At 41.2% G+C, this 25,780-nt stretch overlaps 1 protein-coding gene across 2 annotated transcripts in view; it reads left to right on the top strand.

Moving 5' to 3' along the window:
• Window positions 1-25,780, top strand: part of CTDSP2 (CTD small phosphatase 2) — a 68,246-nt gene that overhangs the window by 22,916 nt on the left and 19,550 nt on the right. For both annotated transcript variants that reach the window (XM_070740725.1, XM_070740724.1), the window contains exon 2: window positions 24,497-24,645. In XM_070740725.1, coding sequence (XP_070596826.1) covers window positions 24,497-24,645 — 149 coding nt within the window. The remainder of the gene's footprint in view (window positions 1-24,496; window positions 24,646-25,780) is intronic.

Raw genomic sequence — 25,780 nt, forward strand, 5'->3', positions numbered from 1 at the left:
TTTCTAGAAGTCAATTTTTAATACAGAAAAAAGGATAAAATCTTAAATCTTTAAGTCAAAATAATATTCTAATTGAAAAGAAGAATTTTGTTTACACATTCTAATACACTTAAAATTAAATTGGTGAAAACAACAACAACAACAACAAACAATATCAACAGCTAAAAATATCAGTAACTTTGGATTATATTCATACAGTTTTCATGACCTTATATTGAACTTTATTCTTATCTATCCATATATAAACTTTGTTCCAAATAGAATAAAAGTCAGATTCTTCTTGATCATTCAACATGCCATTTTAATTTGCCTTTATATAAGTTTCTTACATGAAAGTAGAGTCCTTGTGTTGTTACTAACCACCTTCCTGATTTGAAGAGCTTTGAAAAGCTTCCGGATAAAACCTTTATGTCTAGGTTTGCTATAGAAGTCTGATAGAAATCAAAGATTTGGAGAACAGTTATGTTGGTTGAATCTGTGTCTCTGCCTGAAATTATATATTAATGCTGACTTTCCCATTATTCCCACTAGGGAATGACTCCTTCCTTCTTCCCTATGCAAAAATAGTACAGGATGTCAAAAGCATAAGGAGCCGCAATCCTATTCAAGGCTTAGTCCAATTACATTCTTACTTTGTTGTTGTTTTTAAAAATAAGGTGATTGTGCCATCCCAATAGTGTAGATTCCCTACCTTAGAGGCTCCCAACCTTTTGGGCATCAGGGACCGGATCCATGGAAAAAAATGGTTCCATGGACCGGGAGGGGCATTTACCTCATCAAATCCCTCCCAAATATTTTTCCAGGGAGGGAGGGAAGGAAGGAAGGAAGGAAGGAAGGAAGGAAGGAAGGAAACCTTAGTACCAATAATGCATTAGGTGCTGAGGTGCTAACCTGCCCAGGCTTCATGCTCGGAGGAATCCAGAGCATGATACCACGGTCTTTCGAGACTGAAGGATGCCAATTCAATGCTGGGTTTGGTTGTAGCCATGTGTGTGGAAGCAAAGAATAGATCCGAACAAGTTTGATGTTTTATTTTTCTATATTTAAAAATAATGGTTCTGGTCCCACCTTGCAATAAGTAATGGTTTCTTGGCAAAAGAGCTTTCAAAAAGGCCTCTGAAGCTGGTTTTAAAACCTGGAGGAAATAAAAGAGTTTTGTTACCTTACTTAAAACAGACCTTCCAATTAATACATTAGGAATACATTTATGCAGAAATTCTCTAGGGTAAGGAGAGGGAACTGCAGTGCTAATTCTTGGAAACAGAAATATACATGTTTTCCCCAAGTTGTCTTGGAAGGCTATGCTGGCAATAGGGGAAAGCTTAGCTGTGGGCAAGCAGAACATATACCAATAGAACTCCTGCTGTCTTCTTGATCTCCACCTTCAGATCCACACAACAATCCATCAGGTCTCCTAATCTGCTGTATGGAGATAAAGAAAGCCAAACTTGTCTATTGCAGTCAAAGTCTTTGTAACTTGGGTCAAATAACATATTTGTTCAAGATTAAATCCAAGATGGCTGCTGTTTACATCAACCCTGTGACTTTAATTTCAAGGGTACAAGAAGTCCATATGAAGTGCGTTCTTACAGTTCAACCTTTTCAGATATAAGGGCTAATTTCAAGTAGGAGGTGGGGTTTTAATTCCATTGGAAGTTTGAGATACATCAAGATTGAGTTTTGGTCTCCAGGCCGGTAATTGGTGCAGAGTTTATATGTACCAAGTACGTTTTCATTGTCTCTGAAACTTCTAGATTTGTCTTAAGAAATCAATAGTAACACCCTTGTTACTGGATCTCAGTGTAACCATATAGGTAATTCTCATATGTGCCAAGGAGAAAACATTCACAGTTACAACATGTTAATGAAAAGATAACTCTGTAACAAGTATTTGCATTTATGATCTTTATAGATCTGCAAAGCCAAGGGAAACTGAGTTAAGATTCTTAAGGGCAGTCACATTTTCACATAGTGACCACTTCCTTTAATAACTCAGTTGCGGGTCTCAATTCTGGTTACTTATTGAGGACTACCTGTATTCAAGCTTGATTAAGGCTGCCGGAATTCCAATTGTCCCTGGAATTAACTTGTATTTTCTTCAAAAAGAAAATTCTCCTTAAGGTTGAACTGAGTGACTACTGGCATTTAACACACACACCCCATTCTTAGTCTAGCCCAGAGGTCTTCAAACTTGGCCACTTGAAGACTTGTGGACTTCAACACCCAGAACTCTCCAGCATAGCACAGCTGGCTGGAGAATTCTGGGACTTGAAGTCCCAAAGTCTTAAATTTTCCAAGTTTGGGGACCCCTGGTCTAGCCTATAGCATTTAGATTTAGCAATAACATCATTTAGATTTATATACCGCTTCACAGTGCTTAACAGCCCTCTCTAAGCACTTTACAGAAAGTAATCTGGGTCCCCATTTTACCGACCTTGGGAGGATGGAAGGCTGAGTCAATCTTGAACCTACTGAGATTCGATCTGCCAAACTGGCAGCTGGTGGAGCTACTGCACTCTAACCCCTGTGCCACCGAGGCTCTGATGGTCTCGCATGCAGCGATTAATTGATCCAACTCTGTTATACGTTTGGGTCCCAGACTCCCAAACAAGAAGGGCGACCACTTTGCTGCCATCTGCTGCTCTTCTAAACATAATCAGCAGAGGAAAAATTGAATGTAATTTGGCTTGCCTCAAAGGAAATGTATGGGGCGTTTTCATCTCCTTACCTTTTTTATGTCTCTTTCCTTCCTTCCCCGTTTCCTTTATATTTAGAGAGTTTGAAACATCATGTACTTGACTTCAGAAAGAATGGCCCACCCACTCTTTAAACAATTAACATTCTTTCCAAGTTAATGGTTTATACGTTTTGGGATTTTTCTTTTTCCCCAATACACATTAACAAAACATTACTATACTACCGTGTGCATAAAAATCTACATATGTTATTTTACAATTAGTTGCATTTTTCAATAATAAAGAGCATATGAAAGAGAACTTTTTCAGACAATTTTTTTCACTTGAGAAGCAAAAAGTGTAAGTTGAACTGAAGCTGTTTGCAATTGACACTTGCAGCGTGAAATCGTAACTTGGATTTCTAGTGATTGAGCACACCTGATAAGTGTTGATAGTAATATTACTAAACCTAAGAGCAAGTTTCTTTTCTCTGGACAAAAGACAAGTGCCGTTTCCGCCCTGGTACTTTAGTGGAACATTCCTCTAAGGACATTGACATTTTATCTGTCAGAAAGCAGGATAATAAGAAGGGAAAATTTGATTGTGCTTGGAGATGTGACAGCGGCCCTTTCAACAGCACAGATCAAAGGATCCATGCCAGTGGTTTGAGTTTGTTTGCTGTTCAACCTAGAACCACCTTCCCCAGGCTGATGTCTTTCAAAGGCACATTTTCAGGCCCCTACTGTCTTGGGATAGGAGAGCTGTAAATGCTTGCACCTAGATGTCAGGTTGGCCTTGCCTCACTTTAGACAACCGTGCAATAGCTTCTACCAATCCAGCTGCTGTGTTTGTCTGTGTACAAGTTTCAGGTGTGTCCCTCATTAATACATTGTAGCAATATACTCTTAATAATCAAGGCTGTGATTTGCCTGAAGAAGGGATGGTTTGTTTTAAGCGAGTGATCTTGGATCATTTAATTCACTCACATGGCATTAAATCCTTTGTGTTTGTCTCTCTCTTTCCTCAAAGAGATTTGGAAGCCACTCACTTTTAGCAGTGGTGAATCTCTGATTTTTGGGGATTAAGGTCCATGATTTGGAACTAAAAATGTCAGATTAGGACTGGGAAATGCTTGTAGTCTTATTTTATGATAAATTATTCCCAATCTTCTATAGAAGGACAATCTTGAAATATATTGTATACAGATATTAATTAATTAATTAATTAATTAATTAATTAATTAATTTAATTGGATTTATATGCCACCCCTCTCTGAAGAGTTGGGATGGCTTACAACACATAAAAAAGAACAATACAATAGAATCGTCTAAATCCAATTAATTTAAAACTAAGTGTACTAATCTATAAAACCCGATATTATTTTAAAAACCTATCAAACCCACTCAAACAACAATCATACGTAACATTCAGCGGCCAGGGGGCTGGGGTCTAATCGCCCAAAGCCTGGCAGCTAGATGAGTTTTAAGACTCTTGTGGAAGGTGAGGAGGTGGGGGGGCAGTACAAATCTCTGGGGGGAGTTGATTCCAGAGGACTGGAGCCCCCACAGAGAAGGCTCTTCCCCTAGGCCTTGCCAAGCAACATTGTCTAGTTGACGGGACCTGGAGAAGGCCGACTCTGTGGGATCTCACTGGCCACTGGAATTCATGCGGCAGAAGGTGGTCCCGTATGTAATTGGCCTGATGCCATGTAGGACTTTATCGGTCATTACCAACACTTCCTCAACTTACAACCACAATTGAGTCCAAAATTTCCATAGCTAAGCAAGAGTTGTTAAGTCAGTTTTGTCCCATTTTACAACCTTTACAATTATTAAGTAAATCACTACAGTTGTTAAGCTAGTAACACGGTTGTTAAATGAATCTGGCTTCCTCCACCCCTAAACTTTGCTTGTCAGATGTTTACAAAAGGTGATCATACAGTTGACAGAACACAGCAACTGTGTTAGCTACATGCTATTTCCTAAGTGTCCAAATTTTGGTCACATGACCACAGGGATGTTCCAATGCTCGAAAGTGTGGAAAATGGTCGCAAGTCACTTTTTTCAGTGCTGTTGTAACTTCGAATGGTCACTAAATGAGCACTTGTAAATCATGGACTGCTTGTAATCTGTGGTGATGGTTTATTTCTTAGTGTTGGGATTGAGTAGGTTTCTCATCTTTTTCCTATTTTCCAGATGACTGGAACTTTGCATTTATCCAGATATCTGAAGAGCTCTCAGACTACTTCACACATCATACTTAAGTGGGATTTATTTCACTTAACTGAATTTTGTTTGAATATCTAAAACCATATCTGGCAGCAGACAATGGCATATTATTTGCTGTTAAGTCTTAAATCGGAGGTGGGTTCCCACCGGTGCAGTCCGGTTTCACCGCTCCGGTAGTGGCCTGCCAATTGCACAGTTTTGGCACGACACCTCCAACGCTGTCTTTGCTGGTGTGTGTGCACTGCCATCTTTTTTTTCTAATTTTTGCCGAGTTTTTGCTCTCTAAACATGCACAGAAGGAAAATCGTCCCTCTGCACATGCACGGAAGCAAAATTGCGCTAGGGGATGCGCACGCATGTAAAATGAAGCAATGCGCACACAGTGCACCGGTAGGAAAAGGTAAGAGGAATCCGCCCTGTCTTAAACCATATGTGAAAACAAAGCCACAATTTGCTTTAAGCCTCCATGCCCCCCCCCCCCCAATAATTGTAGATGTGGCTTAAAATGACACTAGACTTGATCACCCCAATAATTTCAGCATAAACCAAGCCTTCTCATCCTGTTGTATTGGCCTTCAATTCCTAGTTGCACGTTAAGGATATTAGTTGTTTGGTTGAACACTTCTGGAGGATATTTGATAGGAGAAAACTCATAAAACACCATGGTACCTCCTTGTGCCTCTTTCACATCATGGTTGAGGGATGACAATTTCAAGTGCAGTTTTAGTGCCCTCCAACATGCTGAATTGCCATTAGACTGATGCTACTGGTGATTAATGCTGCAAGTTGTCTCTGAAAAAATTACATGGCTCCTTTGGATGAACAGGTTTTGGCACATCTGCTTTAAAAATATACATATACAAGTAGGGAGAAGGAGAGGGAGGGAAATATTTTTTCGCAGTGGTTGTTAAGTAAACACCATGGTCATTAAGCAAACCCATTGCCTACTTGTTGGCAATCTCAAGTCCTCGCCCAGACAGGAATGATCAAAGAATTGTTCTACTCACTTAATGGTATCCCAGTTTTGATGTTTTCTTCCGAGTAAAGGTTGTATAAGATCAACTGATGTGATTTTTATTATAGTAAAACTGCAGTGACCAGCTAGGTGTCCGCATATACTATTCTAGTCAAGCAGAATTAAATCTGGTTACTACTAGAATGAGGGACTACCAGGAATTCCAGGGCTTTATGCTAAAGACAGAAATTAAGAAAAAGTAGTCACAACATATTTCCTTATTGCCATGAAGTCACCTTGCTCTTCCACTGTTTTGAGACAGCCAAATCTGCCCCTTGAGTGAGGGGAGGATGAATTCCTTCATTGCCCTGGCACTGTAGAAGTGGTTTGACCATTGGAATCAACTATAATCCAGCATTTGAGGTAGCTCAGCAACTATGTAAAAATTTGTATAGGTTAGATCTAAATATCAAGTGAACACATGGCGGTCGTGGGCCACTTTTTGTGACAGAGGTTCATGGCGCTCCTTTGAACCAACCTATTCTAAGCTGTGTCCTTTTTTTTATGATCTACGCCTTCCAGCGCAGAGATCCAGTGTATTGTGGTTCTGACTGAGAGGGGACAACCTCTGTAATAAATAGATTTTTGATTACTTCTGCATTTGAACAGGGTCCACAAATCTGCGTAAAGTATGAAATCTGCCACTTCGGCACTATAAACCCGTACTTCCTCTCCTTCTCAGGAGATAGGAGAGAAAGGGGTTGTTATGTCCTGAGTCCATTTGGAGAAGGGCGGCCTAGAAAGCCAAATAAATAAATAAATAAATAAATGTCTAGGATAGAGGTCTCAAGCTGGGGCCACTTTGAGACTTGTGGACTTCAACCCCCAGAATCCCTCAGCCACTTTTGATGAGGTGAAATGTTGAGTTTTGAGGGCTGAGGAATTCTGGGAGTTGAAGTCTACAAGTCTTAAAGTGGCCCCGGTTTGAGACCCCTGGTCTAGGATGTACTGTTAGAGTGACACCTACTTTGTCAGGACCATGCATATGACAGAAACAGAGAAACTACTGTATATAGAATAACTTTTATTTATTTATGTATTGTTAGAGTTGGAAGGGACCATGCGGGTCATCAAGTCCAACTCCCTGCCTAAGCAGGAACCCTATAGCATCCCAGCCAAATGGCAGTTCAATTTCCTCTTAAAAATGTCTATAGTATTGGAGTTCACAACGTTCGCTGGTAGGTTGTTCCACTTGGTTGATCGTTCTGACCGTCAGGAAGTTCTTCCTTATTTCCAGGTTGAATCTCTCCTTGGTCAGCTTCCAGACGTTGTTCCTCATCCGGCCCTCCGGTGCCCTGGAGAATAAAGTGATCCCCTCCTCTCTGTGGCAACCCCTCGTATACCTGTAGACTGCTATCATGTCCGCTCTGGCCCTCCTTTTCTCTAGGCTATCCATGCCCAGTTCCCGCAGTCTCTCTTCGTAGGTCTTGGTTTCTAGACCCCTAATCATTTTGGTTGCTCTTTTCTGCACCTTCTCCAGAGTTTCAATGTCTTTTTTGAAGTGTGGTGACTGAACACAGTACTCCAAATGTGGTCTGACCAGGGCGTAGTAGAGTAGTATTAAGACTTCCCTGGTCTTGGAGTGTATTCCCCTGTTGATGCAGTTTAGGATTGTATTGGCTTTTTTGGCTGCTGCTGCACATTGTTGGCTCATGTTTAGTTGATTATCCACCAAGACTCCGAGATCTCTTTCGCAGTTGCTACTGCTGAGAGGGGTTTCTCCCAGGCTGTATGTGTGTCCAGTTTTTTTTTTACCTAGGTGAAGGACTTTGCTCTTGTCGACGTTGAACATCATTTTGTTGGTGTGGGCCCACTGTGTTAGTCTGTCCAGGTCTTTTATTTTCATTTCCCCCCCACCTCTTCTTGTATGTTGGTGACTGCATAAAGTATATTGTACTTTTCCCTGTTTATTTTTTAAGAAAGTGTTTGTGATTTAAAAAAAATATAAATAACAGCAGCCTGGTTTCTAAGGCAGTTAATTATAGATAATACACATGTACATGCGGAGAGACAGAGAACGGTTTCAAAGGTAGCTGTGGAAATCTGCAAAAAATGTTTTCATGAAAAGAACTATGGAATTCCATTACCTATCGGGGCTAACCTGTCTTCTGCTGATGGACTCTGGGTGGGCTTTCTTTGTTGCTGTTTCATAACTGCATAGTTATTTTCATTCCTTCCAAGTTCCATGACGAACCAAAGTTATGCTCAAAAAATAAATAGGATTTTTTTAAAAAAAGATTTTACATCCGTTATTTTAAGCACCAAATCTGGATCCATTTAAAATGTCAGCTGACATCTTTCTCCTTCCTTTTCTCACTTTTCTTTTTGAGAGCAGAGTTGTCATTAAAAAAAAACAAAACACGAACCCAAAACTGGAATAACAACAACTTGTGCAATTTTCCTGTTTCTCCCATTGTCACAATTTTGGCAACAGCAGGGCTCCCCGGGTCTGCTGCTATTTGTTCAGGAATCAAAACACAGTCGAGCAGTCTGAAAAAACGCTCCAGATTGTCGTCTTCCAGCACCGAGAGGCCTTTAAAATGTAAACGCCATTTTGTAATTAGTTCCTGAGCAGCCTCTGGCGTCTGCTGCGATGCATCATGGCAGTTGTACATGGAGGAAACCTAACCTCCCTTCCTAGAGGGAGATTTTATACAGACGGACTTTCCTACTTGGGTTTCAGCTAAATCTTACACTGCGGAGATTGGATGGTTTACTCTGGATGTGGTATGCTTCATACAATAGACAGAGGGATGGAGGTTGCTCAGGGATAGGACTTCACACAAGGCTTCCGGTTCAATCCACCATATCAAAGATTTCCCCCTGAAACCCTGGCAGGGGTTGCCTTCAAGCATTGCACAGAGTGCTTGGCAGTTGGCAAATCTGACTTCACACACCTGGACCTGCCAAAACAAACCCTATTAGACTTTATATGTGAGGTGTCAACCCAATTAGGGTAAGGAACTTGTTACCCTCTGGAGGTTGTTGCATTACATGTTGATATTGCTTATTATTATATGCCAGTGATGGCGAACCTATGGCACGGGTGCCACAGGTAGCGTGTGGAACCATATCTAAGGGGCGTGCATAAGTGCACTAGAGTGCCTTCCGACCCCTGTCCTATTGTCTCCTATATCCCATATATCTTCTCTTCTATCCCTATATCTTCTATTCTCTCATTGATTATTTTATCCTATACTCTCTCTTCTATTTTTTCTCTAATTCTATTTCCTCAAAGGTGTCCTCTATTACCTTCATTGTGTATTATTGTGTATTGGACTGACTGACTGACTAACTAACTAAATATATCTCTCTCTCTATCTCTCTCTCTCTCTCTCTCTCTCTCTCTCTCTCTCTCTCTCTCTCTCTATCTATCTATCTATCTATCTATCTATCTTCTGGCACGTGAGCCGTTGCCTTAGCTTAGCTCCAACATGCATGTGTGCGCTGGCCAGCTCATTTTTGGCTTGCAAGAGGCTCTGGGAAGGGCGTTTTGGCTTCCAGAGAGCCTCCGGGGGGATGAGGGAGGGCATTTTTACCCTTTCCCGGCTCCAGGGAAGCCTTTGGAACCTGGGGAGGGCGAAACACAAGTCTACTGGGCCTACCAGAAGTTGGGAAACAGGCCATTTCCGGCCTCCAGAGGGCCTCTAGGGGGAGGGGGAAGCTGTTTTTGCCCTCCCCAGGCATTGGATTATGGGTGTGGGCACTCACGCATGTGCGATAATGCACGCACAAGCTTTTTAGACACCTGAGGGAAAAAAGGTTCGCCATCACTGTTATACGCACTGACTTAGCTAGCTGGGAATTGTAGTTCACATTTTAGCAAGAGCAATAATGGAAACTTGGCGAAACTGAACTACGAAGGTCGCCCAGAATGTAATGCACCACATTTTTTTTCTTCAACAATTATTTATTGAACACAATGAAACTTACACACAAGAAAGAATGATGTTTCTTCTACACTCCCTATTTTTTCCATGTAATCTCCATCCCGTTCCATGGCCTTCCTCCAGCGAGACACAAGGGCATGTATACCCTGTCGGTACTACTCCTTGTTCTGGTCACGGAGCCATTTCTGCACTGTGGGAATCACCTCTTAACCCTCACCCTCTGTGCCCAGCGACTAACCATACTTCTGTCGACTTCAGATTCTCCATAAACTGTACACAAACATTTGTGAATGTTTGTGTACAGTGAACACAAGAACAAGGGGACACAATCTGAGATTAGTTGGGGGAAAGATCAAAAGCAACATGAGAAAATATTATTTTACTGAAAGAGTAGTAGATCCTTGGAACAAACTTCCAGCAGACATGGTAGATAAATCCACAGTAACTGAATTTAAACATGCCTGGGATAAACATATATCCATCCTAAGATAAAATACAGAAAATAGTATAAGGGCAGACTAGATGGACCATGGGGTCTTTTTCTGCCGTCAGACTTCTATGTTTCTATGTGAATGCTCTCAACAGTTTCTTTCTCCGCAGTGAGAAATTCAATGACGACACGCTGCTTGTAATGTACATCACTTACAGATGCCCTTTCAAAACACTGTTGCAGCTGTGCTATCTGTCAGAAGTAACGCAAAATTTACACACACACACTCCTGACGATTCAAATAATGTATATCTAAAGTTTCGCATTTGTACCATTAGTGTAGGCTGAGAAAAAAATGTGGTGCATAAGCCATCTGGCCCAATACAGGTAGTCCTTCACAATTGAGTCCAAAACTTCTATTGTTAAATAAGACATTTTAAGTGAATTCTGCCCCATATTACACCTTTTTTTTTGCCATAGTTGTTAAATGAATCACTACAGTTGATAAGTTAGTAACTCGATTGTTAAGTGAATCTGGATTCCCCTTGATTTTGCTTGTCAAAAGGTTGCAGAAGATAAATCACATAACTCTGGGACACAGCAACAGTCATAAATATGAACCAGTTGCATAGCATCTGAATTTTGACCACTGGATCATGGGAATGCTACAAAGGTCATAACTGGAAAGTGGTCGTAAGTCAGTTTTTTTTTCCAGGGCTGTTGTAACTTTGAACGGTCACTAAATTAACTGTTGTAAGTCAAGGACTATCTGTGTAAAGTGATTTTGGATATTCTCATTGATAAATCAGTGGTGATGGCATGGAGTGCTGGACTGGCACTAGAGAAGCCCAGGATCATCCACAAGAAGCAGTCGGGTGTTTTTGGACCGCATGCTTCTTCTCAACTCAACCTAACTTACACAGTTGTGAAGAAAATTAGGATGAGACTTTGCTGCCTTGAATTTCTGGGGAAAAAGCTGGGGCATAGATCTAATAAATAATGCCAGGAAAACCTGACAAATAAGGAACTTAGTATGAAGTTTGTACATGCACAGTCATTGCTTGATGTCTGTAAACCAGTCGTGTATATAGAGCAGGGGTGTCAAATTGGCAGCCCATGGGCCAGATGCATCACTTGTAGGCCATGGCCACCACATTTCCACGAAGGGAACAACATTGCGAAATGTCATGACAACAACATGACAATGCGAGTTTCACACTTCTGATATAGAGAAAAGTTAAATGGGTTAGAGAGGTTTGGGGGAAGTCGTCTTCCTAACTTACAGTTGGGTCATTCTTTGTCAAGTGGACCAGGTGCCCAGTTGACTGGTTTTTTTAGCCTTATTTGAAAAGAAATCATCACAAAAATATGATAGAAAAAAGTGTTCCTTCTCATGAAATAAAAATGAAAATGATTGAAGGTGAGAAAACAGAGCTCTGTTTCATCACCTTCAATCATCTTCATTAGAAAGAGCACGTTTTTACTATCGCTCTGTTTTCTCACCTTCAATCATCTTCATTTTTATTTCATTAGAAAGAACACATTTTTTTTCTATCATATATGTTGTTTTTGTGATGATTTCTTTTCAAATAAGGTTTCAATTTCACCTAGTCCACTTGACTAAGAATGACCCAGCCAGCACTTGGTGGCTGAGCATGATAGAAACATAGAAGTCTGACGGCAGAAAAAGACCTCATGGCCCATCGAGTCTGCCCTTATACTATTTTCTGTATTTTATCTTAGGATGGATATATGTTTATCCCAGGCATGTTTAAATTCAGTTACTGTGGATTTATCTACCATGTCTGCTGGAAGTTTGTTCCAAGGATCTACTACTCTTTCAGTAAAATAATATTTTCTCATGTTGCTCTTGAGAAAATATTATTTTACTGAAAGAGTAGTAGATCCTTGGAACAAACTTCCAGCAGACGTGGTAGATAAATCCACAGTAACTGAATAGCAATAGCATTTAGCATTTAGACTTATATACCCCTTCATAGTGCTTTTACAGCCCTCCTTAAGCGGTTTACAGAATCAGCCTATTGACCCCAACAATCTGGGTCCTCCTTTTACCCACCTTGGAAGGATGGAAGGCTGAGTCAGCCTTGAGCTGGTAGTGAGATTTGAACTGCCGAACTACAGCTAGCAGTTAGCTGAAGTCGCCTGCAGTGCTGCACTCTAACCACTGTGCCACCCCTGGCTCTGAAAATCCTCTTTACTAGAAGTGGCTGACATGTTTGCTAGGGCCATCTTGTAGCTTACGAAGTTTGGTAGTTGTGATCTACCAACAAGTTGGTGATAGAAATGGACCTTTGATGAGGTCTGAAGGATTTCTCTACAGGGTTGATTTGTTAGGTAGGTGAAGATGTGAACCAACCCTCCTATTGAAAAGTGCTGGCTAACAGGTTAAGGGGGAGACTCTTCTTTTAGCACCAGCCAGCCCATTCACACCTGCCTCTTGTCATGTGAGGACATGCATGGAATGAACTTGTCTGTAGAATAAATGGTACATTTGCCAGAGAGTGTCAGATTTCATCCATGTTGGGCTTTGTCTTTGCTAACATCAGCCAGATAAGAGGCAAGGCAACTAACTAGTCCAGTGTTTCCCAACCTTGGCAACTTGGAGATATCTGGACTTCAACTCCCAGAATTCCCCAGCCAGCATTCGCTGGCTGGGGAATTCTGGGAGTTGAAGTCCAAATATCTTCAAGTTGCCAAGGTTGGGAAACACTGAACTAGTCTACAGGAGGAGAACATCAAATTTTGTAGATTCCCCACGACTATTCTTTGGGCCATTTTGTGTGATTTTGTATATCTACCTGGAAACTTGTTTCGTGTAGTTGCGTGATAATAAAGTGTGAACCAAGCATATAATGAGGATGTCAATGGGATTTTCTCCTGTGGCTTTGCCAAGATAATTTTATATCTATTTATTTTGACAAGTATGTATTTGTAATATACATAGATATAACATTGTTTATATACATAAAATGGGTACTGATAAGAGGGAACATTAGGACAGGGACGGTAGGCATGGAATGGAAAGCTTTTTGGGGGGGTGTAAATCCACTGTTTTCAAAAAAGTTTTAATGAATGTCTCCCTTCAAACTTCTTAGTATTCAGATAAACTTCAGCTGTCGTGCTTTCAGAGTTATTAATTTAGGTGATTTTTTTAAAAAAAGAATTTAAGCGCATTTGCTGTAAATGGCGGCTTATTGGAGCTAAGAAAAGGTTAGTGGTGAACACATACTCGTCAAAAAATGTAGCCACTGTTTATTAGAAGATGATGCTTTAAGTCAGGGGTGTCAAACTTGTGGCCCACGGGCCAGATGCGTCACATGCTGTCCACACCCACTCCGAAGGAAAAAAAGTTGTGATATGTCACAAGACGACGTGGCACTGAGAGTTGGAAACCCCTGCTTTAATTTATCCAAGAATGAAAATGTTAAATGTTTGGCTCTCCAGCATTTATTTATCTATTAGATTTTTATCATACCTTTATTTTTTTTAAATAAACCACTCAAACTCACCCAGCTCAGGGGTAGGCAAAGTTGGCTGTTCTATGACATGTGGACTTAAACTCCCAGAATTCCTGAGCTAGCATGATTGGTTCAGGAATTCGGGGAGTTGAAGTGCACAAGTCATAGAAGAGCCAACTTTGGCTCCCCTTGAAGCTGGATTCCATGCCTAAGGTGGGACTAGAACTCATTGCCTCCTGGTTTCTAGGCCAGCACTTAATTACTACACCACACTGGCTCGCTAATGCCAAAGTACATATCTGAGGTTATAAAAATATATTGCCAAAGTGACATCTGTGGTTGTACAAATGGCTCATCCTTAAACATAATTTATGTCATTGTCCTCCCCCCCCAACCATAGTTTTTCAAGTTCTCTCTGTCTTCTGCTAACCCTTTAGCCAGCCTGCAGTGAAACTAGCAAGGACTGGTTCCATTGGCCAGAATTACTTGTTTCCACTTCTTTGTTTCCAGTGTAGCATAAAGTAGTTAGCGATCTGGTCACAAATAAAGAGATGTTGTAATGTGGTTTGTTTGACTTAATACAGTGCAATCCTACTATTTTATTTTTATTTCTGTGAGCCAAGCTATCATGGCTTATTGAGCAAAAAGTGGTTACGTTCTAGCTAGGTTGATGGGCATTCAGATAGATGTGTTCATTACATATCAGCACATTTAGCAAAAACAAATTGTTTCCTGTTAAGGTGTTTGGGGAAAACCAAAGAGAAGGAAGTACTGCCCTCTTAATCCTTCCCACCTGACCAGGAAATAAAATAATAGAATAATAACAGAGTTGGAAGGGATCTTGGAGGTCTTCTAGTCCAGCCCCTTGCTCATGCAGGAGACCTCATTATTATTATTATTATTATTATTATTATTATTATTATTATTATTATTTATTAGATTTGTATGCCGCCCCTCTCCGAAGGCTCGGGGCGGCTCACAACAGCAATAAAAACAATATAACAGTGGAACAAATCTAATATTAAAAACATATAAAACCCTATCATTACTTAAAAACCAAGCAGCAACATTCATACCAAACATAAAACAAAGTATAGAAATGCCTGGGGGAAAAGTGTCTCAACTCCCCCATGCCTGGCGGTATAAGTGAGTCTTGAGTAATTTACGAAAGACAGGAAGGGTGGGGGCAGTTCTAATCTCCGGGGGGAGTTGGTTCCAGAGGGCCAGGGCCACCACAGAGAAGGCTCTTCCCCTGGGGCCCGCCAAACGACATTGTTTATTCGACGGGACCCGGAGAAGGCCAACTCTGTGGGACCTTATCGGTCGCTGGGATTCGTGCGGTAGCAGGCGGTTCCGGAGGTACTCTGGTCCAATGCCAATGCTCATACTATTCCGGACAGGTAAACATAATAAACAAATGTTAAAAAAATATGATATTTATGTAATTACTTACCAAGCACATCTAAATTATTTTAAAGTAACAAAAATATATTTACAACCCCCAAGGCATGTCACAACTTTGGAACACCCCTAATATTTGGAAATTGAAAAATGTTGACATGCCCTATGTTCAGTCTCTTAAAGTTGTGGGATTACCTACAACTTCTGAAGCCAAAGCGGTTAATTATTAACTCAATTTTTTTTTTGCCAGCATTTTAGACATTAATGGCAGTGCGTGGTATTATTTTGAGGGGACAGCACATTTATATCGTTATACAAGCTGTATACTCACTACTTTACATTGTAGCCAAGTGTAATTTCTTCAGTGTTGTCACATGAAAAGGTATATTTAAATATTTACAAAACGTGAGGTGGGTTCCTCCTGTTTCCATAGAACCGCTAGCAAACCACTGGGTGATGTCATGGACCAGTTCTTCTATCCTTTTTTTGGATTTTAATTTTTTTTTGCGAATTTTTGGCACTGTGCATGCATGCGGCCACACGGCATGGGAGGAAGCAAATTGGTGGTGAGGCAAAATAGAACCCACCTCTGAACATATTTCAGTTGAAGTGGGCAGAATGAATGCAAAATATCTTTTCCCAGTTAATATTTCTAAACCAGCAGAAAGTGTGCGTATAGGGTGAAAGTACTACAGTGGCACTAAATTTTATTTTATTATTTATTGATTGATTTGATTTGATTTGATTTGTATGCCACCCCTCTCCGAAGACTCGGGGCGGCTAACAACAATAAAAAAGACAAGGTAAACAAATCTAATATTAAAAATAATCTAAAAAACCCCAATTTAAAGAACCAATCATACACACAAGCATACCATGTATAAATTCTATAAGCCTAGTGGGGAGGGTAAAATTTCAATTCCCCCATGCCTGACGACAGAGGTGGGTTTTAAGGAACTTGCAAATGGCAAGGAGGGCGGGGGCAAATCTGATATCTGGGGGGAGTTGGTTCCAGAGAGTCGGGGCCGCCACAGAGAAGGCTCTTCCCCTGGGTCCCGCCAGACGACATTGCTTAGTTGACGGGACCCAGAGAAGGCCAACTCTGTGGGATCTAACCGGTTGCTGGGATTCGTGCGGCAGGAGGCGGTCCCAGAGATATTCTGGTCCGATGCCATGAAGGGCTTTATAGGTCATAACCAACACTTTGAATTGTGACCGGAAACCGATTGGCAACCAATGCAGACTGCTAAATGTTTTGATAGTGATATCTTTTTCTCACCCAGTAGTTAGCATGTTACAAAGATTCATGATTGAATTTGGGGCAGTTGTTGGATAGTAATTATAATCATTTTAGGCTTTGGGCTGTGAAACTAAGAATACAGAAACTGGTTTGGCAGAACAAAATCTCCAAAAGGCAGAATCTGTATTAACAAGGGAGGAAGTTGGATGTACTTTAAGAATGAGCATATCTACACAAAGAAACATGGGGAGGCAGAGTGTGGGTTGCCCCCTTGCAAGATGATTAGGGTGTTTTTGTTCAAAATGGAGGGCATGAGTTAAAATAGAGTCTGATGATACCTTTTTAACACCTTAAAACAGTGATGGCGAACCTTTTTTTCCTTGAGTGCCGAAAGAGCACGTGTGCACGCTATCACGCATGTGTGAGTGCCCACACTGATGCCTGGGGAAGGCGAAAACAGCTTCCCCGGAGGCCCTATAGAAGCCTGAAACTGTTTCCCAACTTCTCGTGGGCCCAGTAGGCTCATGTTTGCCCTCCCCAGGGCCCAAAACCTTTCCTGGAGCCAGAGAGGGTAATAATACCCCCCCCCCGTCACCCCAGAGGCTCTCTGGAAGCCAAAAACGCCCTCCCAGAGCCTCTGTGCAAGCCAAAAATCAGCTGGCCAGCACACACATGCACGTTGGAGCTGAACTAGGGCAACGGCTCGCGTGCCAACAGATATGGCTCCGCGTGCCACCTGTGGCACCCGTGCCATAGGTTCACCATCACTTCCTTAAAACATCTGCTAATGGTGCAAGAGCTTCGATATCACAACAATATCTAGGAGAAGTTGAATCCTCATCTTTTTCCCTGTCTGAAATTGTTATCTGCACCTGTGTCTTTTGCAAAACTATGATGACACAAAAGTGTCAAAATATGTACTGTGACCGCATGGAGCTCTTGTCTTTTTGTACCCGCATTGTAATGTTGCATGCAAGTATGAAGGCATAGAGTTGGGTCACAATGTCAGCATGCACACATTCTCCCCTGTCTCTCCCCACTTCCTTGGTGACCTTGAATACCTTTTTCAATTTAATCCAAGTTCATGAGATGGAAGATTCCTTGGTCTCTCTGGGGAAAAAAAACCCTTTAAAGAGATCTGTACTCCACTATTAATGAGACATGAGAATTTATGCTTAATAATTATTGCTTGTTTTTGCTCTGTTCCTTTTCCCTCCAGATCTCTCTTTCATTTTTATAACCTGTTTTTTTTTTAACTATGAGCCTACATGCTGGAATTACCTTACATTGATTAGCTCTGTGCGTTGTGCTGAACCTTGAATGGCTTGACCATAATTTGTTGGCTAAATCATATTAGGTTGACTTTAAATAACTTGCTATGCCACAGGTGTCAAACTCAACGCATCACATTGCTGTCACATGACATTTCATGACCTTTCCCCCCCCTATTCGTGGGGCAAGTGTGGCCTGCATGTGACACATCCAGCCCATGGCCACCAGTTTGACAACTCTGTGCTAAGTGAAAGCCAAAAGAAAAAAATCTACGGCTTGGTGTGATGTCAGCCTACAGTTCCTTATCAACTCTTAAGTTTTTTTCCTAGAGAGGTTTGTGGTGGTCCCTTTAAAATCCATGCATTGCTTCTTCATTGTGTTACTTCTAAAGTCTGAAACCGAACCTTCAAGATCTGCGATGGAAGGAGGAGCAGGGACAAATTTTGGAAAGTGGAGCTTTGATTTTGATTTGAAAAACGCCAGATGTGGAGTTTGTGACTTTTGACAATTCTTTGCAGAGCCATTGAGCGATTGATAAATTTGCTCAAGAGGTTGGCTTTTGTTATCTTAAAAAAAAAAAAAAGGTTTCCAGATTTTTTGGGGGTAACAAAAGACATGAAAGTATTTGAATGACTCCTTGTGAAATCTCCAACATAAAGCTGACCCACATTTTCATTTTTGAATTGCACAATGATGCAACCGTTTTGTCCTCATTACAATCCTGAGAAGTTAAGGTCATGGCTGAGTGGAATATTTTTGCTGGGCCACCTGTAGTCATTGACCCAAACTCAGCCAACATCCTTTTGCTGCTTTCTGGGACTGATGGTACCCAAAACTGATTTGCAAAGATGGCAAATACATGTGCACCCTTCAAATTATTTTTCAAGCCTACTTTGAGGATCATAAATACCTACAGGTGTATTTGAATTTATCCTTTAGGGTAGGGTCTTGCTTGCTGCCAGTTATAATATCTACTGCAGATATACCTTAGCTGAACTTGATGGCTGGCAGAGGAGACATGAGGAGGACGACAGAAACTGGTGGTAGCCATAGTTCCCTCTAAGCTGAGCAGTGAGCAATCGCTCACTTAAAAATCATCATCAATTCAGAGTTTTCCAAACCTGCCCAGAAGCCGAGAGGGAAAGAGTGAGAGGGAAGGAGAGAGAGAGGAAGAGAGAGAAACAGATAGAAAAAAGAGAGGAAGGAAAAGAGAAAGAAAAAGAATGGGAGTAAGGAAGAGAGAAAGAAAATCAAAATCTAGTTTGAAACTAGCTCAACTATTTATTTATTTATTTATTTATTTATTTATTTATTATTTCTGTCCCACCCAGTCCCAAAGGGACTGCCGCTCAGACACTATACTTTTCCGCCCACCCCCCCAAAAAATTAGAGGGAACACTGGTGGTAGCAGCAGTTTAGATGAAGGAAAAGAAGACGTATTTTCTATAGTGCCTATTGCCAGCTTTTTAATTTTGCTCCAGTTGTTGCAATATTGACTGGATTGTTCCCTTTTAAACTAGGGTTAAGGTGCAGTTTGCTGAAAGCACGAAATCAACAAACAAATGTAGGTTCTAGGGCCATGGTTTAACATTTTCCAAGATAAGATTTATCATCCATCGCCAAATTTTGTTCTTTAGTTAAATGTTAACATAAGCCTTCACGTCTTGCTCAAAATTGTCCTATCCTGGAAAACCTTCAATAGAGACTTCAACCTTAATCCAGAACTGAAACACAATGCCTGTGGATGAGTAAAGTTCTTCAGTCAGAACTGAAGAAGCTTCTTGGGTGAGATGTTTTATCTTCAAGGAAAACCAATTGCCTTTTGATAAAAAAGCACCTTTGGGACAGCCATAACCTGCATGACTGAGAATCGCCATAGACAAAATGTAACACCATTTTCTTGGCAATTACTTCCTACTACCTCTCTGCTTTGATTAAATCATATAAGGGAAGAAGAATTCACCATCTCCAAAGATAGTCTGTTCCATTATTAAACGGTTCTTACTTTCAGAACATTTTTTCGATTTATAGCTAAAATTTAGTTTGTAATCAGTTAATCCTTTGATTTTTTTTGTCCGTCTTCAACTGTTTTGAATAATACTTCCTTATATGTGACACATTCCAGATGTTTGAAGACTACTGCTATGTCTCCTTGAAATCTTTTCCAGACTAAATACACTTTCACTTTGCTTGCTTTCCTCTGGACACAGTCTGGTCTGTTAATGTCCTTTCTAAAATATAATATCTAACCTGCATGCAATATTCTAGGCGTGGCATGGACCAAAGCAGATTATTCAAGAGCAAAGACCTTCTTTTGATATCGATGCTATTTTTCTGTGGATGCAACAGGATTCCATGTAATTTTGTTTTGCAGCTATATCCTATGATTGATTGGGTCATATTCAGCTTCTAAAGTCCCCAAGGCAACCAGCTTCTATTTGCTTGTGCTGCTTTTTCTGATCCTTGTATTCATATCTTTTCTTAGCTGTTGTCATCCCTTCCACTTGAGACAAGAACTTAGCTTTTATTTAGATGAAGCTGGACTAGGCAGCCTGATCCTTAAACCTGGAGTCGAGTAAGATTAGATGGCTACTTGGGTCTTGCTTGCCTTGATAGGTTTCATTTCCTTGTTAACTTAGACTCAGTGGTTCCATGTGTGCTTCCACAGGTAAATCAGGAGTATGTTATGTGATCATTCAGCAGGTAGGGCATTGCTTACTCATGGAAAGTGATCAGGAAAGTGCAGTCCTGATAAATGGTGAGCTCTCAACAAGGCCGCATAATAATAATAATAATAATAATAATAATAATAATAATAATTTATTGGATTTGTATGCCGCTCCTCTCCGTAGTTAGCAGGGCCAGATAATTCACACCAGCTTCTGCAACTTACATATCGTGCATAACAGCACCCAGCCCTCTGGGCCACCAAGTTAATGAAGCTCCCTCAAAATATTTGAAGGATATCAGATTGTCCATTCCTGCGATACACTTTAGTCCCTCAAAAAGTAGCCCGAAATGGATGACAAAGTATCTGCTGACCATCATCATTCTAATCGTGCCTTGGACGTTTCAACCAAGCCCTTGGTGCCCAGACAAGTATCTGAGGCTTTCCCTATGTCCTCTTACTCAAGTGAAAGGCTCTTTGAGATTCCTAGCAGAGCAAATGAAAAGTTTTCCATTAACCAAGCAAGGCCAGAGCCAGAGGGACAGGGTCTAACTTCGGATAGCCAGTTTGAAGTCTAAGGGTGTATCTCTTATTTCTGGACATTATACAGTGACTTTGAAAATCAAGGGCGTCCATGGAAAGCAAGGTTTGATTGAGTGGGAAAAAAATTCCCTTGAAGATTTGGAGATGTAAATTTAAGACATAGAGGGGATGCTTTTTTTTCTGATAATTTATTACTCAGTCACATAAGAACAAGGCTTGTTGCCTTTTAATATTGGAATCTGTGTTAGACTTTCTGCTTCCCTGTCTTCCTGTTCGTCTCCCATACAAATAGGACTTTGATTACTTGGCCTCTAAGACAGGGGTCTCCAACCTTGGCGACTTTAAGACTTGTGGACTTCAACTCCCAGAATTCCTCAGCCAGCTTTGCTTTGCTGGCTGAGGAATTCTGGGAGTTGAAGTCCACAAGTGTTTAAAGTTGCCAAGGTTGGAGACCCCTGCTCTAAGAGATCCTTCTGTAGTTCGCAGAGTGAGACTGTCTAAATATCTCTGCTTTTGCAGAAGTTTTAAGACCTGGGATTTCATTATTTTAAACAGCTCCTTTTTATGATGGCGAAGAAACAAAGTAGTATGTTACTACTTTCTGTGCTGTAATCATAGGGAGTATTTAAGTTCCACATGTATCGCAGTTGAAGAATATGAAAAAAAATATTTGCCTTTAAATGGAATTTCCTGGGACTTTAGCAATGAGGAGAAATAGTCAAAATGGGACTGATCATTTTTTTTTAAGGTTTTGTGGGCTCCTGAATTTTTGACTATCCATTGGACCATTTCGTTGCTTTCGTACAGATGGAGGTGACATTCCCGCACGAATCAAACATACATTTCGGATTTGATGGTTAACAGTGCTTTAAAAAAAAAAATGTGTCCAGAAAAACCTGGATCAACTCATTTTGTTGCAAGAAAGGTCTTGCGGAACACTTCTTATCTACTGTAGTGGAATGCAGATAAAATGGGGTTAAGTTTTTGAATTCCAATGGAAGATGAGCCGAGCTGCTATTGTGCAGATGTGAACAATTTTGATCTTCTTACAGACCTCTCTGAAGTTTGCAAAACAAGTATAAAACTAATTCTGCTGCTACAGTATTGTGCTTACTTCTAGAATATATAAAGAAAAGGAGACTAGTAATAGATCTATTTCAAGCTGTTTAGCTCTCATCAGCTATCCATACCCTTCTAGGATTCAAACCTGGGCTGCTTGCCTTGTTAGGCAATGCTTTTACCCTCTAAGCCACAAGTTCTCCTCCTTTATCAGCTGAGCCAGGGAAGCAGTATGCTCCCTCCCATATTTGGGTGTACCAGGTCTACCAGGCCCAACCATACGCTATGAGAAGACGAGATTGTATGTTTAGATGGAATTTTTCCTAGCTATTTGGGTAAAAACAAAACGTGAGGGAATGCATGTAAGAACAAACACTTGCTTCACGTAACACTGTCAAAAATGATCTGGATGAATCATTCCAGGATCTTGCTCAAAAGTCCAACAATGATTGTCGCTTTTTGGGATAAATCCAGTACAAATAATGAGTTTATATGACTAATGCAGTGTAACAAAATAAGATTGGGGGACTGGGGCACATCAGGATAAACATGCCTTAGCTCAGTGATGGCAAACCTTTTTTTCCTCGGGTGCCGCATGTGCAAGTACCAACACCCATAATTCAACACCCTTCTACCGCACGAATCCCAGCGGCTGACAAGGTCCCACAGAGTTGGCCTTCTCTGGGTCCCATCGACCAAACAATGTCGTTTGGCGGGCCCCAAGGGAAGAGCCTTCTCTGTGGCGGCCCCGGCCCTCTGGAATCAACTCCCCCCAGAGATTAGAACGGCCCCCACCCCCCTTGTCTTTCGCAAATTACTCAAGACCCACCTTTATCGCCAGGCATGGGGGAATTAAGATATTCCTTCCCCCTAGGCCATTACAGGTTATGCATGGTATGTTTGTGTGTGTGTATGTTTGGTTTATAATGAGGATTTGTAGTTGTTTTATTAATTGGATTGTTACATGCTATTTTTATCATTGTTGTTAGCCGCCCCGAGTTTGCGGAGCGGGGCAGCATACAAATCCAATAAATAATAATAATAATAATGCCTGGGGAGGGCAAAAACAGCTTCCTCTGCTCCCCGGAGGCCCTCCGGAGGCTGGAAACAGCCTATTTCCCAACTTCTGGTAGGCCCATTAGGCTCAGATTTCTCCCTCCCCAGGCTCCAAAGACTTCCCTGGAGCTGTGGGAAAGGTAAAAATGCCCTCCCCCACCTCCCCCGAAGGCACTCTGAAAGCCAAAAACACCCTCCCAGAGCCTCTGTGAGAGCCAAAAATCAGCTGGCCAGCACACGCATGCATGTTGGAGCTCAGCTAGGGCAATGGTTCATGTGCCAGCAGATATGGCTCCACGTGCCACCTGTGGCACCCGTGCCATAGGTTCGCCATCACTGCCTTAGCTCTTCATACCTAGTCTTACTGGATGGACTCATGAAAGCATATATAGCTTGTAGAGTGCAACCTTCAGTCCTGCACTGAAGTATCTAATTGGTCTGATGGAAGTTCTGAATTTCCCTGCTTCTCATTGGCTGCCTGTGAAATCATCCCATTTCCTTGCTTGGGGGACCTCATGCTTTACAGCTCCCATCTTTAGTAATCCTTGCTTGGTTCTGTCTGCAGTGACGCAATGGCCACAGATTGGATTAGGTCGGAGTAGTACATTACCTCTCTCCCCCCCTCTAGGTAATTCCATCCAAATTTATTCCTGCATTGACTTAATGGCCATAACTGAACCCAGAATTTTGGTCACAAATTGTGTACATTAAGTGAGTCTCCAAATCACTGTGTCCAATTTTACAACCGTTTACGCCAGTTGTTCAGTGAACCCAATCAATGATCCCTCTAACATTAGAAAATAGCACATGGCAATTGGAAAGTGCTGCGCTTCGTTCTCAAGTCATGTGCGCGGGCGTGCAGCCATGCAGCCTCCAATATTAGAAAATGGTGCACGGCAGTTAGAAACTGCTGCACGCACTTCTCTCATTATGTGTGCAGCCACGCAGCTTAGAGGGAACATTGAACCCAATGGGTGTCTTTTTGCTGGAAATCAGAAATAAACACTGACTTACAACCTGGACTTCTGGGGAAGTCCATTGTAACTTTAAATAGTCACTAAACGATCCATTGTAAGTCAAGGACTTACCTGTAACCTACTTGATAAATTTCCCCATAAGTGTCACGGATGGAAGAGCATGTATGGGCGGGTCAATATTTGTGGATCTATAGTGCCACCTGCTGGTTTATCTTGAACATTGTGAGAAACGGAGGCCAGATTCAGCCTCTTCATTACTTTTATAACAAAATGAAGTCCTTTCCCCAAAGCTATAGATTGACTTACTGAGAACATTTAAAGTAAAGAAGAGATGAGGTCCATAATAATGGATCCATGTTGTTATCCCGCTCTACGTAGAGTACAATTGAGGATGTGGAAAAGGATTCTTTTAAAAAAAAAAAATGTTGGTTATTTCTGACTAGTCACCATCCAAAGTCCCTGAGGGTAACCTGCCAAAAACGCTTACCTAGGAGATGATGAAATGTTCTCCTGAGCTGCAGACCTGCAACAAGTTCTTATTGTAACTATTCTTCTGTTTGTAGTGTTGGTGTCCAAATCCTCTCCAAAGAAGCCTCGTGGCCGGAGCATCTTCAAGGCTCTTTTCTGTTGCCTTCGTGCACAGAATGTGGGGCAGACGGCCTTTGGCAACAATCATGGGCTGCATAAGGAAGAGACAAACACCATTGCCAAGGTGAGGAAATGCGGGTGCAGTGACAGCTGAATCTACCCACCTACCCAGAGGGTTTGCAAATGCAACTGGTGGGCTTGGGGGCTATTTTTATCTACTTCCTTTTTTCCTTTCTGGATTCTGGCATTCCCCATGTTAAATGCGTGTCCTTAGGATATAATCTCTACCTGCTTCCGCAGGCATCAAATACCTTGCTATTCTGTCTCTGAATGTCCTTTCTTGCTTTTAATTTTTCTCCCACCTGTCTATCTCTCCTTTTAAAAAAAAGAAAATTACGTAAACAAACTCTCGATCCCATGCTCCAAAAAAAAGCCCCCAAACCAACACCAGTGGCTCTTTCTTTTGTTTTTTTTTATAAAATCGCCTGCAGCAGGAAAATGCCTGGTTGTATTGAAAGCAATTACTTTTAGAATTGTTTTGGACATCATTGGCAACTTTTCCTAACCCAAACATTTTGTCACTGTGTAAGGACTAAAATCCCCAGAATTTGCAACTGGAGATGTGGAAGCTGCAGCCTCAACACATCTGCCCAGTTGTGGAAGGCTGTGCTATATCTACTGGTATCTATGGAGAGCGCTGTAATATAGAACGAGTAAATAAATTGCACCTATGAAGATTTCTCTGCCTCTCCAAGGGTTGGCAAGCCACAGCTAATCACGGAAGAGTAGAACAGCAAAAAGCAAAGCTGTTTTTCTCCAGAAATGGACTTCATTCTATTTTCTATAGTTGTGTAAGCAAGCAGAAAAAGACTTTATATATTATAGCTGATGGCGTATGTACCTATCCCTTTTTAAAAAGTACACAGTTTCTCTGAGATGTGGACGAATACCCTCTTTAAGAAGAGGATATTAATTTCCACTATTAAAAGAAAAAAAACTTTCATTATGTATAGCAAGGATGGGGAACCTTTTTATGGGCAGGAGCTCTTAATGTGTCATCTGCTCTTTCCTCCTTCTTTTTTTAAATTTGGCCTGTGGTTGACTAAATTAGATATAAACCAAAGAAAGATGCAGTGAACCTATTATGCTTTTTTTATTTTGAAAAAAAAATATGCCCATAAGTAAGAGCACTACTTGATTTCTGTCTGTTGCCCCAAATATCTGCAGCACGAACAAAGAAACCAAGGCTGCATTCACAG

The sequence above is a fragment of the Erythrolamprus reginae genome, chromosome 2 (genome assembly GCF_031021105.1).
Source record: "Erythrolamprus reginae isolate rEryReg1 chromosome 2, rEryReg1.hap1, whole genome shotgun sequence".
Taxonomy (NCBI): domain Eukaryota; kingdom Metazoa; phylum Chordata; class Lepidosauria; order Squamata; family Dipsadidae; genus Erythrolamprus; species Erythrolamprus reginae.